The 17172-nt window shown below is 52.0% G+C and overlaps 5 protein-coding genes across 5 annotated transcripts; 3 read left to right on the top strand and 2 right to left on the bottom strand.

Moving 5' to 3' along the window:
* Positions 1 to 100: 100 nt before the first annotated feature.
* On the top strand, positions 101 to 4711 carry PG998_006052 (UDP-glucose:Glycoprotein Glucosyltransferase; the record flags this gene model as incomplete). The annotated part of the gene is made up of 3 exons (XM_066872870.1): positions 101 to 249; positions 314 to 1484; positions 1544 to 4711. The coding sequence occupies 3 exons, from the start codon at positions 101 to 103 to the stop codon at positions 4709 to 4711; spliced, it is 4488 nt and encodes a 1495-aa protein (XP_066732967.1).
* A 1818-nt stretch (positions 4712 to 6529) lies between these two features.
* On the top strand, positions 6530 to 8231 carry PG998_006053 (uncharacterized protein; the record flags this gene model as incomplete). Its single annotated transcript, XM_066872871.1, has 4 exons — positions 6530 to 6601; positions 6668 to 7049; positions 7303 to 7782; positions 7849 to 8231. 4 exons carry the CDS (start codon positions 6530 to 6532, stop codon positions 8229 to 8231), a joined length of 1317 nt encoding a protein of 438 aa, XP_066732968.1.
* A 580-nt stretch (positions 8232 to 8811) lies between these two features.
* PG998_006054 (serine/threonine protein kinase) lies at positions 8812 to 10941 on the bottom strand (the record flags this gene model as incomplete). Its single annotated transcript, XM_066872872.1, has 3 exons — positions 8812 to 9075; positions 9219 to 9998; positions 10105 to 10941. 3 exons carry the CDS (start codon positions 10939 to 10941, stop codon positions 8812 to 8814), a joined length of 1881 nt encoding a protein of 626 aa, XP_066732969.1.
* Positions 10942 to 11919: 978 nt separating this feature from the next.
* Positions 11920 to 12278, top strand: PG998_006055 (uncharacterized protein; the record flags this gene model as incomplete). The annotated part of the gene is made up of 2 exons (XM_066872873.1): positions 11920 to 12117; positions 12186 to 12278. 2 exons carry the CDS (start codon positions 11920 to 11922, stop codon positions 12276 to 12278), a joined length of 291 nt encoding a protein of 96 aa, XP_066732970.1.
* Positions 12279 to 12347: 69 nt separating this feature from the next.
* PG998_006056 (HET-domain-containing protein) lies at positions 12348 to 16686 on the bottom strand (the record flags this gene model as incomplete). The annotated part of the gene is made up of 6 exons (XM_066872874.1): positions 12348 to 13128; positions 13202 to 13964; positions 14016 to 14352; positions 14692 to 14959; positions 15023 to 15822; positions 15874 to 16686. 6 exons carry the CDS (start codon positions 16684 to 16686, stop codon positions 12348 to 12350), a joined length of 3762 nt encoding a protein of 1253 aa, XP_066732971.1.
* Between the last annotated feature and the right edge of the window lie 486 nt (positions 16687 to 17172).

The raw sequence follows: 17172 nt of genomic DNA on the forward strand, positions 1-17172 counted from the left end.
TTGCTTGAGACGATCCCTACGAATTTCGAGCCACCGGTACACCGACTGGTTTTACTTCTACATGGCGACGCACGAATAGATTTAACCTCCGACTGCGACAATGGTACAGCTCCTCAAGCTGCCGTGTGGCATCGCCACCACTCTGCTGACAGCCGCACTCTTCAATACCCATCATGTTGTGGCAGGGCCTTCGGTGAACGTGGGCATGAAGGCTGCGTTCCCGTCACCACCATATCTCCTCGAGCTCCTGTATGTGGTTACTTTCTGCCCCCAGTCTTGTTCTGGCAGCTATGGTACTAAACGTTCAATGCAGTGAATCGGCCGCCGGAGAGAACCCCGAATCCTATTTCCCCTTGCTCGATCGAATTGCCAGTGGCCACTTTGCTGCCGCCTCTACACAGAAGGACCTCTATGAGATGTTCTTGGACACATTACAAACAGATGGCCTCATCACAAGTCCAGAGGCGCTGTCCACTTTCAAGCTAGCCTTGTCTATGCGTGCTGCTGCGCCCGCCATCGAAGCACATTATCAGTACCACGAAACCGCAGTCGCTCCCACGCTCCACGAGACGAAGGATAACTGCGATGATTGGGTTTTAATGGGCGGAAAACAGTACTGCACGCATACTCTCGACCAGGCCGAAGCTACCATCGAAGGCGATGCCCAGCTTCGATCCTTGCCTTTTGATCGCTTGTTGGGCAAAGGGACTGCGGTGATTCTCTACGCCGATATCACCACCTCCAACTTTGGGCCATTCCATACAAAACTGGCGGCCATGGCTCGCAAGGGAGAAATCTCTTATCGCCTACGATATCGTACCGCAAGCCGCAACAATGCAGAGCCCCTGCCCGTGAATGGATATGGTGTCGAACTCCAGCTCAAGCGAACAGATTACATCGTTATTGACGACCGCAAAGCAGAATCGCAAGCTGACAAATCAACAGCCTCGGAACTTGTCCTTGATGCTGAAGAAGAGGTGACGGACCTGAAACCCCTGTCCAGCACCGAGCTTTCTTCACTTGGTGTCAAGGCAGCTTCGTTCATAATGCAGAGCGAGGATCCATTCAAAACACTGCTGAAGTTGACTCGAGACTTCCCCAAATATTCCGCTTCCATTGCCGCACATAATGAATCTGCGGAATTTCTAGCCGAACACTACATGAATAGGGGCCAGATTCCGGGCGGTATGAACGTCCTCTGGATGAATGGTGTACAGCTGATTGAGAGACAAATGACCCCGTACACCTTGATCGACATGGTCCGAAGGGAGCGGAAGCTCATCCAAGGTGTCACTGATCTTGGTTTCACGGGCAAGGAGGCAGTCTCGCTGCTGGGAAACCGTGAGGTGACCGCAGCGAAGACTGAGGATGATGCCCGCCGTTTCGACTGGAGAGACGAGATTGAAGAGGGCAAAGTTATTGTCTGGCTCAACAACATCGAGAAGGATAAGAGATATGCCGAGTATCCCACGAGTCTGATGTCTGTAAGTTGTAAATTGACATCCATTTCGGTTTGTCTACAATACGCTAACACTGAGTTCAGTTGTTGCAACGCACTATGCCTGGCCAAATTCCACCCGTCAGGAAGGACATGTTCAACCTGATTGTTCCCCTGGATTTCGCAAAGACCGATGACTTGTATGTTGTCGTCGAACAATTGCAGAGTTTCATCAAGCGACTTTTGCCAGTCCGCTTTGGTCTTGTTCCTTTGACCCCGACGAAAGAGGCCACTGAACAGGCAAAGATTGTGTACTATCTTCTGGAAAACTACGGCCTTGCCACCCTCATGGCTTACTTGGATGTGTTGCATTCGGGTCAACACACTCAACCGGACCAGGCTCAATTGGACAAGATAATAAAGGATCGGGCTCTCCGAGCAGATGCTGTTGCCCTGTCTCTCCCGGAAATATTGGAATCGGACCACTACTCTACACAGATCAACCTTGCGCATCATTGGGTGGAGAGACTCGGTGCAGACAGTACTGTCCCCCCGATCTTCATCAACGGACAAGCCATCCCTCGCGACAAAGGCTGGCTTCAAGCTATGAGTATGGCTGTCAGCGGAGATCTTCAAATGGTCCAGCAAGGCATATTTATGGGCAGTATTGATGAGGATATATGGATCCCTGGCTTGTTCATCGACGGAGAGCCGACAAGAAGGAACATCTACATCTTCCCCGAGAATGCCAATGATCTCACTATGCTGGACGTTCACAAAGTTCATACTGAACATGGTGATCTGTTCGGTATTATTCCTGTCATTGAAGCCAATGAGGATTCGAGCAAGGAGAATTGGGCAACTGTATCCGTCATCGCCGACTTCAACAGCGATATTGGCCTGCAACTGCTTTTGTCCGCACTCGAGTTTCGACGCGCTAACCCCGGCATCCGTCTCGATCTTGTGCACAATCCTGAAAGTGGCGATAACATTTCCAGCTTCAATTCCGCCTTGAAAAATAAGGTGGACAAATTGCTCGAGATTGAAGATGTCGAGACGTTGAAGAATGCCATCAATGGCAAAGGCGATGATGGTGACACACCCACATACGATGGCGCGCTCCATCGTTTCCGTGAAGCGACTGGTTTCATGGCTGGCAATAAGATTATAATTCTCAACGGCCGAGCCATTGGTCCTATTGCCACTGCCTTCCACTTCAAAGCAGACGATTTCCAGCAATTGCTCGAGTTTGAGCAATCCAGCCGGATCCTCCCTGTTTACAAGGCCATCGAGGCATTGAACCTCACTGCTAAAGTCACAGGTCCGCTCGCTGCCGCCAAGATCACCTCGATTACTGCAATGTCCACCATTTCCGACCTTCCAGAAGGTATTTTTGAGTCGGCGCCAACTCTACGAACTACAGTATATGACGATTGGGAGTCATCTCATACTATGATCCATACAGGAAATCCATCCACTGCCAGTGTTCATATTGTTGCCGTTCTCAACCCAGCCAGTGAGCAAGGACAGAAGTGGGCCCCTATTCTGAAGGTGCTCTCAGAGCTGGATGGTGTTTACATGCGTATCTTTCTGAACCCCCGAGACAAGATCGATGAACTTCCTGTCAAGAGGTTCTACCGATATGTCTTGGATTCATCTCCATCGTTTGATGACGCTGGTAACGTGCGATCACCTGCGGCGATGTTCAAAGGCATCCCGTCTGAAGCACTTCTCAACTTGGGCATGGACGTTCCGCCCGCCTGGCTTGTTGCCGCAAAGGACTCAGTTCATGACCTGGACAATATCAAACTAAGCTCGGTCAAATCAGATATCGACGCTACGTATGAGCTTGAGCACATCCTTATTGAAGGTCACTCCAGAGATGGCCAAGGAAGCCCTCCACGTGGTGTGCAGTTGCAACTTGGAACAGAAAAAGATCCCAACTTTGCAGACACCATCATCATGGCCAATATTGGGTACTTCCAGTTTAAGGCAAACCCCGGTTACTACAACATCCAGCTCAAGGAGGGACGCAGTTCTGAAATCTTCACGATAGAGAGTGTCGGGGCAAAAGGTTTCCATGCTGTCCCTGGCGATGAAGGGACAGAGGTTGCGCTCATGGACTTCCAGGGTACCACGCTATACCCGCGTGTGCTACGTAAGCCTGGTATGGAAAAGGAGGACGTCCTCCAAGAGTCGAACTCGGGTAGCGGTACCGACTTCATTTCCCGCGGCCTTAAGTTTGCCGAGGGCTTCCTTGGAAGTTCCAGGAAATCGAAGTCTGCTGAGGAGCATGCCGAAATTAACATCTTCTCGGTCGCCAGTGGCCATCTCTACGAACGTATGCTGAACATCATGATGGCATCAGTCATGAAGAACACCAAGCACACAGTCAAATTCTGGTTCATCGAGCAGTTCCTTTCGCCATCCTTCAAGGAGTTCATCCCGCATATGGCGGCTGAGTACGGTTTCAAGTACGAGATGGTCACTTACAAGTGGCCTCACTGGCTTCGTCAGCAGAAGGAGAAGCAACGTGAGATCTGGGGTTACAAGATCCTGTTCCTCGATGTTCTCTTCCCTCTCTCCCTTGACAAGGTTATCTTCGTCGACGCTGACCAGATTGTTCGCACCGATATGATCGACCTCGTCAACCTAGACCTCGAGGGTGCGCCTTACGGTTTCACCCCGATGTGCGACAGCCGGACGGAGATGGAAGGCTTCCGCTTCTGGAAGCAGGGATACTGGGCCAACTACCTTCGTGGCCTGCCCTACCACATATCGGCGCTCTATGTGGTGGACCTGCGGCGCTTCCGTGAGCTGGCGGCGGGCGACCGGCTGCGGCAGACGTACCACACGCTGTCGGCCGACCCCAACTCGCTGAGCAACCTGGACCAGGATCTGCCCAACCACATGCAGTTCCAGATCCCGATTCACAGCCTGCCGCAGAACTGGCTCTGGTGCGAGACGTGGTGCAGCGACGAGAGCCAGAAGGAGGCGCGCACCATCGATCTCTGCAACAACCCCCAGACCAAGGAACCCAAGCTGGACCGCGCAAGGAGACAGGTACCCGAGTGGACCGTTTACGACGACGAAATCGCTGCCGTGCACCGTCGGGCCAAGCTGGCGGCGGCTGGGGAGTCGGCGGGTGATTCAGATCAAAAGGTTCTCGGGGGGCAACAGCAGAAAGAAGAAGTGGTTGTTGACAAGAACACCAAGAGCCGCCGATTCGAGCAGGAGCCGGAGCCAACGAAGAGGGTCAAGGATGAGTTGTAGAGAATCTGTTACCCGTTGCGTGAGTATGTGTATATTAGCGTCCCTTATAGATTATGCGACAATATGCAGCGATCAATTGAAAGCGGTTGATTGGTCGTTCTTGCAGCTCTAATCGACCATGATAGGGGTTTAACCTAGTGAAGTGACTGGCATCCAGCAATATGGGCCTCGACCGACTGGGAGACGAGAAAGCTCGATAGTCACCAGCTGGCCCGCTGAACTTATTGAGGGATGTCGAAGAAGGACGACAGCGTTGCCCGCGCCAACCTTGATATGCCACTCTTCGTAAACGTGTTGGACAACTCGACTGCATCGACTGGTCGATATCCAATTGGCAAGACCGTGGCCACTATGAGCACCATCCCGTCCTGAAGGAAAGCCCGCACAAGGCCTGCGAAGTCGAGTCCTAGACGATTAGTCATATAACGTCGTATGATGAGTTCGGTTAAGTGGAGGACGGGCTGATAGGGGACGACGAATGGCCTATGACGCGCAGCAGGGCCCGAATCGGCCCCGTAAAATGTTGGGGAGAGGCGATTGCTTTTGCTCGTAACTATGCACTGAAAAAGGCATAATGCGCGCTGCGCTTCGGCTGACGATATCAATCACATAAGCGCCTGCATGCGTCGGTCCATCTCCGAATCGCACTGCTGTGCTTGTGCTGTTGCTTGCTTTTGTGGCTGCACTGCACGCCACAAAGCTCAACGGCGTCAGGTTGGACTCCCAGCCTCGGTCACCCAAGTAGGCTGCCTGTCCACATCTTCTCCTCTTATGTATGAAAACCGCCCCGCATTCCGGCTATCTACCCATCGCTATTGTCGGGGGGGACCTCCGTACCCTGCAGATGCTTCGCGCGCCGGGTGGGGCTCTGTCGGAGGTCGTAGAATGTCGGGTTCCACGATATATATTCTCCAGCGTTATGTGGACTCATGGGGATGGGGTTATCATCACCATTTGGAGTGTAAGATGGTGAATAGTCCGATACCGGCTCCGTGGATACTTGCGCGCCTCGCCTTGAGGCAACCACGAGAGCTGGCCCGCAGCAACTTCGTCGCCAGACTGCCCACTTAATATACTGCTTTTCTCTACAGGTTGCTGGGTATATATAATACGGGGTCTTATGCGGGATGATCAAGAGCCAGGGTGTCATCCGGAGCGGACTTGATGTGGATCAGCCAACAATGCCATGTTTGTAAGGTATCTGCACGAACGGCAGAAGTGTAGGCAGTTGGCTCGCCATGGGTTTGTGACACATCTGACAAGTAAAGGGCCTCCGGGAACAGGTGATCGCTCTTTCGGCCATGAGCCTAGTCGAAGTGTCGAAATGTCGAAACGGGCGATCGTATAGGTCGTATCTCAAGTTGACAGCCCCTGGGGCGCGTGGTGCCCCTGCAAGAAAGGGGGCGATCGCGAATGCTAACTCCACTTCACGAACCTGATTCTGACGTTGAGTAGGCGCAGCTGTGCGTGTAGGTGTTCGCATTTTGACGCCTGTCAATTCGAACATCTATGAGAGTAACATATATGGTAGTCTGGCCTTGTTGGATGAAACAAGTAGTCTTTGTTGTTACAGCCCATAAGCGCCCATAAGCATACCATATCAGAAACGCGCACATAGCTTTGGATCCTTGCGTTACCAACTTGCTTGCCATTAACACTCCTTCGTGTTTTTGAAACCCTCGTTCTTCACCTATCTCTACCACGGGTCCTTTTTCAGGGGCGCCATGAAGGCCTCCCCTCCTGGTGTTTGCGTCTTCTATGGCTAGCATGGCTGCCTGCCAAGTCGACGTATTGCCTGTGTTTCAACAATGGCACACCATGGGCCAGTCTGGTCATGGTCCCCGTGGCCTGTCGGCAGATGTCGCCCCTGTCATGCCTCCAGTGTGTGCTGTAAGTAATTGCTTCGTCATACCAAACCCAGCCATGTGCGGCCGGCCGCTTACTTATACTCTACAGCTCAAATGCCATATGAAATTTGCACCAGCCACGTCCTCATCGGGTCCGATACGGAGCCTCTGTTCCCAACAAGTCGTCCCGGCAGTTTCCGATGATCTGAATGCTTGTCTAGCGAGCAGCTGTACACTGCAAGAACTGCTACAAGCCAAGAGATTCACTGTCGAGCTATGCCAAGAGCCGCAGACTGACCTTGGCCCGACGATCTTGGCTGTTGTTTGGGCTTCGGAGGCTATAAGCGTGATTGCGATGGTGCTGAGGGCCCTGGCACGCACCGCAGTTCTCGAGGCAAACAGGTTCGAGGCGAACAGATGGGGATGGGATGACACCGTCATTACTGTTGCACTGCTTGCGAATTTGGGGTCAGGAATTACCATAGCTATTGGTCAGTTGCTATCGCGCCCATAATACGCTATGGGTCAACTGCCACCATGATACCGAGTAAGAAACTCGCATACTAATTCTTGATTCCAGCTGTTGTCGAAGGAGGCTATGGGAAGGATATGTGGATGTTGACGCCAAGCCAAATCATATATGGTATCAGGGTGAGCGACTTCTATATCCGCTTCACCGATCAAGTTTCTCCTGAATTCTCTGTACTGATCATACGGTGAAGCTTCTGATAATAACGGAACCAGTCTATCTCTTCAGCCTGGGTCAAGTTAAGGTGGCGATATTGCTTTTTTATCTGCGTATCTTCCCGAGACAAAGTGGCCACTATCGCTTTCGAATTCTCTGCTGGATCATGTTGACGGCCATTTCGATATACACGGTTGCTCATATTCTCCTTCTCATCTTCCAGTGCTGGCCAGTAAGCTACGCCTGGACTCGGTACGAAGGGCAGGGCCAGGGGACGTGTTGGGAGTTTGGCGCCAGTGTTCTGACTCACGGCGTCCTCAACATGATATCCGATTGGGTTATCTTCTTCATGCCCATCAAAAACCTGATTGAGTTGAAGATGAGCAGGGCGAAGAAGGTCTTGGTCATCGTCGTGTTCGCTTGGGGTCTTGGTGGATCGGTGTGTTCCGTCTTTCGACTCGTTGAACTGGCCCGCGTCGCGCGGTCATATGCCGCACAAGGCCCCAACTACACCCAGACACTGGCTCCGTTCCTGATGTGTAAGTCATCGACCGCCTGTTCGCCGTGTAGCAACAATGCATCGAAGACTAACGCGTGGTTACCAGGGTCTACTGCCAAGGTCAACTCCACCCTGTTCTGTGCCTGCATGCCCATGGCAGTCCAGGTTGTCCGCAGGCTTTTGACGCGTTGCCAGGGACTCGAGAGAGAAAGCGGTTCATTCGGTGCCCACCGCCGCACAGACGACATGACGGATTCGGAGCGCACCGCCGCAACCAAGGCCAGCCGTCAAAGTCACTTCTCCCTCGAACTGACTAACGTATCCGAGGTCGCCTTGAACGAGATGCGTCCGCACCCCCCTGCAACCGAGATGAAAATTCTAGCTGTCAATTCGTGTGACTACGGAAGCGACGTGGGTCTTGGGGGTGAAGACAAGGCTATGTGTTCGATATCAGGATCGTGGGATTCTGTTCCTGGGACAGCAGTTTAAATATGTATTTGAAAGTCAAAGAGACTTGACATCATTGTCTATATAATTACTACTATTCTGTAAGTAAGGAATACCAATATCGAAGTTATCTACCAATAGCATGGAGTTCCTGAGAGATTATGACTGGAAATTATACCATATTCAAACATAAATAAACGAATAACTTTTGTAAATCAGCTGCCCAGGGGTTTCACATCAAACCGTGGCCTGGATCCGCTCAACCCTTTTCATGGCTCGTAGATGCGACAACTTTACTTCAATGACGCAGGTTAAGAATCCTTCTGTATATCCTGCGCAACCATGTCCACAGCCCGTGTTTTCTGGTTTCTCCTGTGCCCGGCTCTGGCTCGGGTTTACAGTAGCCCTGATGAGCCATACATGGAGGTTTGCTTGTCATGGAAGATAGCTGTACCCCTTTTGGGTCTAAATTGTCGACAAGATCGGTTCTGGAGCATAAAGATATGGAAGACTGCCGAGAGGTAGAGGTAGCGGCCTCGGGCGGGTGAAGAGACGAGTTTCCTTCAGCATCCCGCACTATCTGCCCAACGGAAAGTTCTCTCGTGCTCGCCTCCGTCGATAACTAGAGTCTTCGGTCAGCGGTATTACCCCGAGAAAGGATGAATAGGCGGGGTGATATGCCTACCTGCGAAGCCTCTGGGAACATGGACTGATCGTCCGTAAGGCATGGTTGCTCAACACAACTTGGTACTGCAGGTAGTAGCTCTTTCACCGCATCGAAAATTGCACGGTAGACCGCGTCAATCTTCCACCTGGCCTTGACATCTACGACCAGCATCCCCTTTTCGATGATCTCTAACATTCGTTGTGCGAATTCTGTGCAATCCTGTTGTGTACACATCCATTGTATCCACTGATTACTGGTCGTTAGTATCGGTTGATCATCTCGACGAGGTTGTTCTCAGATAGATTATGGCCATGCACACCGAAATTAAATCAGCCGAGTGAAAGCAGCAAGGAAGAACGTACCTTTCGTATGGATGGTTTTACGACAGCACCACCGGCCTCTGCGGATATACCCCAGAATTTATCAATTTGCAGGCCCGGAATTCCCGAATCATCCTCGTCCATACGCTCCCATTCGAACTTCTTTTGGGCTTCGGAGCCCCCAAAATGCCACACCCAGAATTCGAGGAAAACACACCCAAGAGACCATACGTCGTACTTTTGCGACGTTTCATGGCCTAATTCGTGCTCAGGGGCTTTGTACGTCCAACTGAAGCCATCAATCTGTGAGTTCCTCACATGGGAAACGCTGTGAATCGAGTGGTATCGCGTGAGCCCGAGATCCGATACGACGAGGATGTTGCTCTCGTCTCCGTATTTGGAGAACCAGAGTATATTCTCTGGTTTGATGTCCCCGTGCCTTCCGGAGTCGCGTTCTTCGTTGCTCGAGTCGTCAGCCAGAGACCCGCCGCGGCGTTTCTGTACCTGCATCGTGGTCAAGCCATGGATGCGCCTGATGGCCTTTGTGATGCCAAGGCACTGGTGCGCCAACCATGTCATTCCTTCCGGGCTGGGGTCCGGCGGGTTCTTCTTCCAGAACTCGGACAGGTTCATGTCGGCCCACTCAAAGAGGAAATAGTTCTTTTTTCCATGCGTGTAGGTCAGGAGGAGCTTGATGAGGTGCTTCTCCCTCCCTGCTTGTATGCTGGACTTCTCCAGGGCGGCGAGCTCGTCCCGATAATGCTTTGAATTCTTAGAACCGATCTTCTTCAAAGCGAAGTATTGGCCAGCCCCTGAATCGGCCTGGTATGAAGTCTTAGCAAAAGCCCCTCCGAAGTGTGCCCGTAATCAGTTGGTTATTGCTTGCCTTAGTTCCAAGGGGTGTAGAATGGCTGGGATGGATTTGGACTTTGAACACAACGCCGAAACCCCCCTTGCTTTTGAGCTCATAGCTTAGCCATGGCAGCCGGGCATGCGCGTTGAAACCGTAGGAACATAGCTCGTCCGATTGCAGGTGGAAGACGGGGACAAAAATCATCTTCTGATAGGACGTGAAAAGTATTCTTTCGTTCTCTTTCCATGGAGAAAGATGCTTCATTTCCACTTCACAGTATTCGTTATCACTCGGAAAGTTTATGGGTAGGTCTTGGTCGTATATGTTGTCCCTGAGGAAGTAGTTCAGATGGTTGATTGCTTCCATGTAGATCAAGATGGCCAGGATTCTCCGACGCTCGCGCCTTTTGTCTGGTCCGAGTACCTTAGCCAACAGCCCGTCCAGCTCCCTGTCGTTTGCCTTCGGATATATCTCCCTGAGTACTGACTTGACGACATCGGCTGTGAATATCCGCTCGAATGCACCCAGGGGCAGAATGGCCACGGCCTCGCTATGCCATTTCTGTTCCAATTTCTCACTCATCATGCTTTCTCTAACGGAGCTGCATATGGTCGCCTCTCTCGACTCTGGGAGATCGAGATGTCGCCTGAGCTGGGCAATATCCATGCAAACACCTAGAATGGGCTCCTTAGGATACATGGTCCGGTAGCTGAGCAGGCCAAGACACGGGATCGGTATGATCGAAGATGCCCGGTCACTCTCGTCGATCTTGGAGTCCGGGGAGAAACCAAGTTGGCCGTCTTTGTAACCCGGCAGTGGTTGAACTGTATCATGGAAACTGACCCGTTTGCTTTTGTGGCGCTCGAGGTCTCGGTGGATTTGGTCGACCTCGCCAACCAGCTGATCTGCCATGGTGAGTTAATGTGCCCTTGTTTGGTAATGGCGCCGGACTTGGCTGGAGTCATCTAGGATGCGAGATCTGATATATCCACATGACAGGTGTTGTCACTGGCTTTGCTTAGTTATAGCATCGTCGGGTGAGAGTGAGCCTCAATCCACTGCCGGTCCATTCGGGGGTCTAAGCCTCCAACTGGGCACTGTGCGGGAGATCGCGTGCATGTAGAATTACCGTAAGCCCATGCAGCTGGTTGCATATCTTTTGGAGTAGTGTCAGCCTGCATGCCCGCGCCGCCCGGTCGCAGATCTACCCCTCTTCGCGCGCAAGCCAGCCACGGTCTCCTTCCGTTGGGTCTGGTTCGTCTCTAGCATGTCATGATTCTTTTGTATTATTGTTGAAATGAAAATCGTTGAGTGTGACTAATGGCTGGAATCCGGGTGTTGAAAACCACGACGACGGATTACAATGGGGGTGGTGACCTTCTCGCCAGGGGCAGCCGAGGCTTTGCGTCTGACAGGCTGCCTCCGTGTGGCCATTGGGGTACAGGGCGGAGCCTTGAAGCCATGGCGTTTTCGTTGGTCACGAATCTGCTTGCTTGTTTGCCTGCATGTGCTGTTGGGTGGTCAGCGGTTGCCCAAACACAGCCCGCCACCAATCAGCTCAGCCGCAAACAGGCTGAACCCCTTGCCCCCAAGACATGTGTAAAGGTCCGCTGGCTCCCTGAAGGACGTTTGTCACCGGCTATGTCACACATGGCTCATTCATACCGAACTCGTATATTCATTCGCCCCCTCCAAAGTCCTAGCTATTTTAAGATTCCCGGTATATCTTTCCCTCATACCCACCACCATCACGCTAGCGATTGTCTATCACCCTTTTCAAGCCTTCTATACTCCTCACACGCAGCAAAGCTATAAACTACTTTGTACCAAAAGATCTTGAGCTATCCGACGACTCAGCTTTCGACTTCGTTGCCAGCGTCTGTGTTGGAAATGTCACAGTGCGGACTTCACTATGTGAGGCAAGACGCCGACCACGTCGTCTACACCCAGCATCCCGACTACATCCACCCGCGTGATCTTTCGCAGAGGCTGGTCCGGGAGTACGGAGGGACGCGGTTCAGGATCTCCCTGAGGAGAAACATCTACGTTGTTTACGTCGACAGCGAAGTGGCGAGATTCGACAAGCAGGTGAGTAACGTCAACTAGAGCTCAATTCTTGGACGTGATTAAGGGTTCTAACAATGACCAAGCTACAGACTGGGTATATCAGTGGCGGGAGCGATGATATTGAAGCCGCCCAGGAGGTGCTTATACGAGCCAACAAAGCAAGGGCTGTATCGCAGCTATAAGGACAGAGGCGGACATATGAATTATGACGGCAATGAAATCAGAAATGCAAACATACTAGACAAAACGACTCAACGTATCGTTACCCAAGCCCCTTCGTTCATGTGTCTCATCCATAAAGAACCAACCCCGACACGTTCATAAGTCCCGGTAGTCCCGTCGCTCGCCAGCTGGATCACCAAAACGTACTGCTTCGCTGTCATCATGGCCTGAGCTTCGACCTTGTCGCGGCCGATGATCACGTAGCGTAGTTGTTTCACGTCAGACACCGGCTCGGCTTCAAAATCGACTAGGGACAGCAGTTCATCCCGGGAAAGATTCGCCTGCCTCGCCAGGCCCCGAAGGACAGACAGGTCTTCATTAGGGCCCTCCTCTTTCGGATGGCTGATGAAGGGGTGGGTGAAGTCGGTAGTCGAGGCCCATGCTATCTTGTCATACTTGGCCACCATGTACCGAATAGGTCCCGACTTCGACAGCCACGACCAGCTGGGCGGTGTGTTACGGCCACCAGACTTCCAAGGGATGCGCACCATGCAGGCTGACGAGGCCCAGTCGCTACTGCTACCGTCCTCGCCATCGCTGATACTGCTGCTGTCGCTGCCCCCGCGCCGCTGCCATAATAGCCCTCGGGTAAAGTACACGGCCAAGAAGCCGTACGCAGCCCTGGTGTTGAACGCTCGCGCAAGCCGCTTTTGGAGGCCTAGAATGGCGACTGCCCGGTCTTCAGGATTGGTGAAGCCGAGCCCGGAGTACCGTTCGTAAAGGTCCTGTACCAGGACCTGCCGCCCGTCCCGGTAGTAGTCGAGCGCTGATTTGGGGAAGTTGGCGTCACCTATGAATGCCGCTTTGGCACTAAACGAGAACACCATTAGAATCCCTTCGTTGAACATCGCGAGAAAACACGAAAGATCCTGAGAATACTTACTTGTCAAGGCGCGCCAATGTCTCGCAGTGAACACCCCTGCCACATTCCCAGTACATCTGCGTCGAGGTGAAGTGAACAGAGCGACGCGAGAGTGCCCTCTCCTGCAGAACCCATCCGCGCTGGTTGAGCTCCGCCAGCTCCACGTCTCGGTGGAAATCATCGATGGCGGGGCACACGTAAAGGTCGCCCTCGTCCTTCCGCGCCAGCGTCAAGCACGGCCTCTCGACACGGTCATGAAGGAAGCCCTCCAGCGAGGAGCTCGCGGCGGTCGCGCCGATGGTGAAGTAGGCCCCGCTGAAGACCTGCTCCATTTTGCCTGCCTCGGCCTTCCAGTCGTCCCCGTCGTCTTGGATGATGCAGATAGAATCGATCCAGATATACTCGACCCCAGCTTCGCGCGCCACGGTGACGGCGTCTATGAAAGATAGAGGGAGTTGGTTGATGTCGATGCCACTCTTCATCAACTCAATGTTGCCTTTGTAAGTGCAGAACTTTTGGTCTTCGGCCAGGATACCCCATCGATGGCTTAGGGCAGCATATCGTGCCGCCGGGATGGCTGCTGAGTCCACAAGTCGCAGAGGTTGTCCCAAGTCGATTACGCGGGTTGGCATCGCGGGGACGCCAACGCCATCGGGGTTACGGCACATTTTGTGTGACTTGTCACATTTCCCAATCCATTGCCTCAGGAGTGTATATTGGGCTGAACTCTTATTGTTCAGCAATCTAGGCAACCCTATCTGTTCATCCTCGTCAAGGTATTCAGCTATGGACGAGTCAGCTCAGGGCCATATAAGAGGATCAAAGCTTCACCTACCTGGTTCCGGGTATAGTGAAAGTAGCGTTGGGCCACCATTTACAGCTACAGTAGCTCCATTGTTACGCAGAATTACGCTACCGTGCGTTCTCATTCCGGCATGGGCAAGCGCCTGTAACACCATGGTGCAGAGCTCACAACGTTTCGATGAGGCCGCCATTATCTCGAGATCTTGCTCTCCATCCAATGAAGATGGAGGGTTGATCGAACAGCCTTCGCAAAGTGCTGCTGGGCGCTTCTTGGGTCCAATGTTTTGCCAGCCGGCAAGGTTAATGAAGTCCAACGCAAACGTGTTGTCTGTGTATGTATTCCATGTGTCGTCAAGTTTACTCGATTGCTATTCGGATCAGGTCAGTTCGCAATTACACTAGTCATTAGGTATAGGGACACTTACAAGCTGGAGAAGTCAATGCTATGTTTACCACGATTTCTAACAATCAAATAGTAAATTGAAAACAGAGATGGGGTACATACAGCCTATTGCTTTGTTAGTTCTTGAACGAAACCTGTCATCGGATGGGCGAGTAATTCAACTTACATTCTGTGGATAGCAAGGAGCTCAGTCAGTGATGAGTGCGTAAGTACAGTCAGGTAAGGGGGTTCACAACTGACATACTGGAAATCGCGAAGTCAGCGTATTGTGTTGGTACTTGTATGGTATGCATGATCTACTTACTTCAAGTTTATCCGATGCTCTGGAAAACCCAGTAGTAAGTGAGTTAGGGTTGGAATCAACAGTGGCGCTGCATACCCGGATTTGCGGCGGCGCAAAATTGTCCGACGCAGATGGTCCAGTTGAAGATCGTGCATTCGAGAGCTGCAGAGTGTTATCTGTTGACATTCGAGTTGAAGTACTGACCTCGTGCTTCGTTTTCGTCTTGAAGTGAGGGTACGCCAGTGACACAGGCCTCAGATACTCCTTTGAAGAGCATCCGGCTTGTATCCTGTCCATTTCCACACTCACCAACTTCGCACAATCTCGACACCCGGGCGTGCTAATCCCGTACCTAATAGGCAGATCCACAACGAGCATTCGGTCCTTTGCCAGCCGGAACAGGTCCCTGTATGCTGTATTCTCTTCCAAGCCTGCTTCCATTATCTCCATAGTTGCGACAACTCCGGGATGCAATCGATGTCCACGCTTTTCATTTTCCTCCCAGACATTCGGTATTTCGTCTCTGTATGCTAATACTGCGTCGTACCCAGAGGTAAGGTAGATCAGGAGCTCTATCAAGATACATCCCATGGACCAGACGTCGTACCCGCGTGATCGTGCTTGGCGCTGTATAGTTGCAGGCCGCGGGGGCGGTGCGTACCGACGATGTCCATCAGGCGTCGTGGTGCGTTGTAGTTGCTTATCTCGCTCAAACGTGTCATTGTTCTTATCGTGAAACGTGGTAAGACCCAAATCGCCAATCTGAAGTGTCTCCCTGCTATCATGATCAATGAAGCACAAGATGTTGTCTGGTTTGAGATCCCCATGTCGACCTTCTCGTATGTGGTGAATGTACCTCAAGGCAGCGAACAGGCCAGCCATCTGGCCAAAGAGCCATTTCAGCCTCTCGTAATCGTGACGAAGGGTTTTATGCCTCCGCCAGTAAGCGTCAAGGTTTCCACCAGCCGCCCAGGGAAAGACCAAGAAACGGTCATCGTGGATCTGATAGGCAGCTATGGGTTTGACGACGTGAGTTTGTTTGTAGTCTCGGATCTTGAGAAGGTTGTTGACCTCCTTGTCAAAGAAGGCAGCCAGCTCCTCGCCATTTTTGGCCTTCTTGATAGCCACAGCAACTCCACGGGTGGTCGGATCCTGAGCCTCATATCAGCCAGCATGTTAATCACGCGGGTGCAGCATACGTACCAGCTGGGGCAAGTCAGGAACATGGTCTCGATGCATTTCGACTTGGATAACCTCGCCGAAGTATCCAGCACCAGCCGGTTTGCTCTTCCTCGACAGGCAGGGAAGCCTCCGCGAATTGTGGAAGTTTGAGTAGAAAGGCGCACCATGTGAGAATATAGGGGCCATGACACTCCACTGATGAGCATCAAACAGAATCCTTTCATTATCTCCCCATGATGCGAAAAAGGCAAATGTCTTGCTGCTATCTGCCTTCTCCGCAGCAACACCGCCCAATGCAGACAGTTTCACTGGCAAGGATTCATCCTGAAAGTCTTCGGTTTTGCAGGTCTCCAGATGGCCAACTAATCTCTTGCCCGAGTCCGTCATTCTTATTAGAATGATAAAAAGCCGTTGGGCGCCTCCCATAACCCAGTTGGTGATAGTTTCGGCCTCTGTATGCCCCTGAGCTTTCAGTATCGAATACACATTTCGTCTGGTAGCAACTCTGGCAATCTCGTTGGCTGGGACAAACTTTTGATTGGAGTAACAATCCAGCACGAGGACCTCATCGACATCGTTCCTCAGTCTCGCGATCTCACGTTCTGAGGATTGCTGTTCTGTCTGCGACTTGGTCGGAGGCTCGAGGGTCCATTCCTTGGATGAAGGTCCCTCAGCCAATTGATTGGTTTGCCCTGGGAGCTGGTCCTGAGATACCCCAACAACTGGGGGGCCATGATACCGGCCGTTGGTCTGGCCATTGGTCTGGCCATTGGATGACGTCCCTGTCGACTTCTTCCCGAATTTCAGACGACGCTTGAGATTGAAGCCACACATACCTAGTATGGATTATTGACTTTGGCTAGACTCGTTCAATCAGGATGTGAGTATTGGAACCTTCTGCAATTCAATGAACACTAACATAGCCTCATTATGTACTCAACGGGTATATCAGTCACCACTCATCGTGGTGTAGAGGCTCGGTATCTTAACTATTAAGCGCCAGCCTTATCTGGATATGCTACCTCGGCACATTTTGCCATGCATGGTTTGTGCACGCACCTCGTAAAGGAAGTGTATAAGCGACCACCCAATATTGCTGATCTGCCACATTACTAGCCTCTTCCATGCAGGAAGCCTCCAGACAATGATGGCGTTTTACTTGAGAACGGCAGCCTGCCGCCGAGTAACATTCTAGGATGCAGCTGAACCCATGGAGCGCCAGCAGCGCCACAGCCTGCAGCTGCTCATTTGCGATATCCAATAGAATGCAGTTTCCACACACCCTCGTACAATTGGTTGCCACAGTGCGAATGCAAGTCA

This window comes from Apiospora kogelbergensis (assembly GCF_038363985.1).
Source record: "Apiospora kogelbergensis strain CBS 113332 chromosome Unknown utg000003l_segment0_segment0, whole genome shotgun sequence".
Taxonomy (NCBI): Eukaryota; Fungi; Ascomycota; class Sordariomycetes; order Amphisphaeriales; family Apiosporaceae; genus Apiospora; species Apiospora kogelbergensis.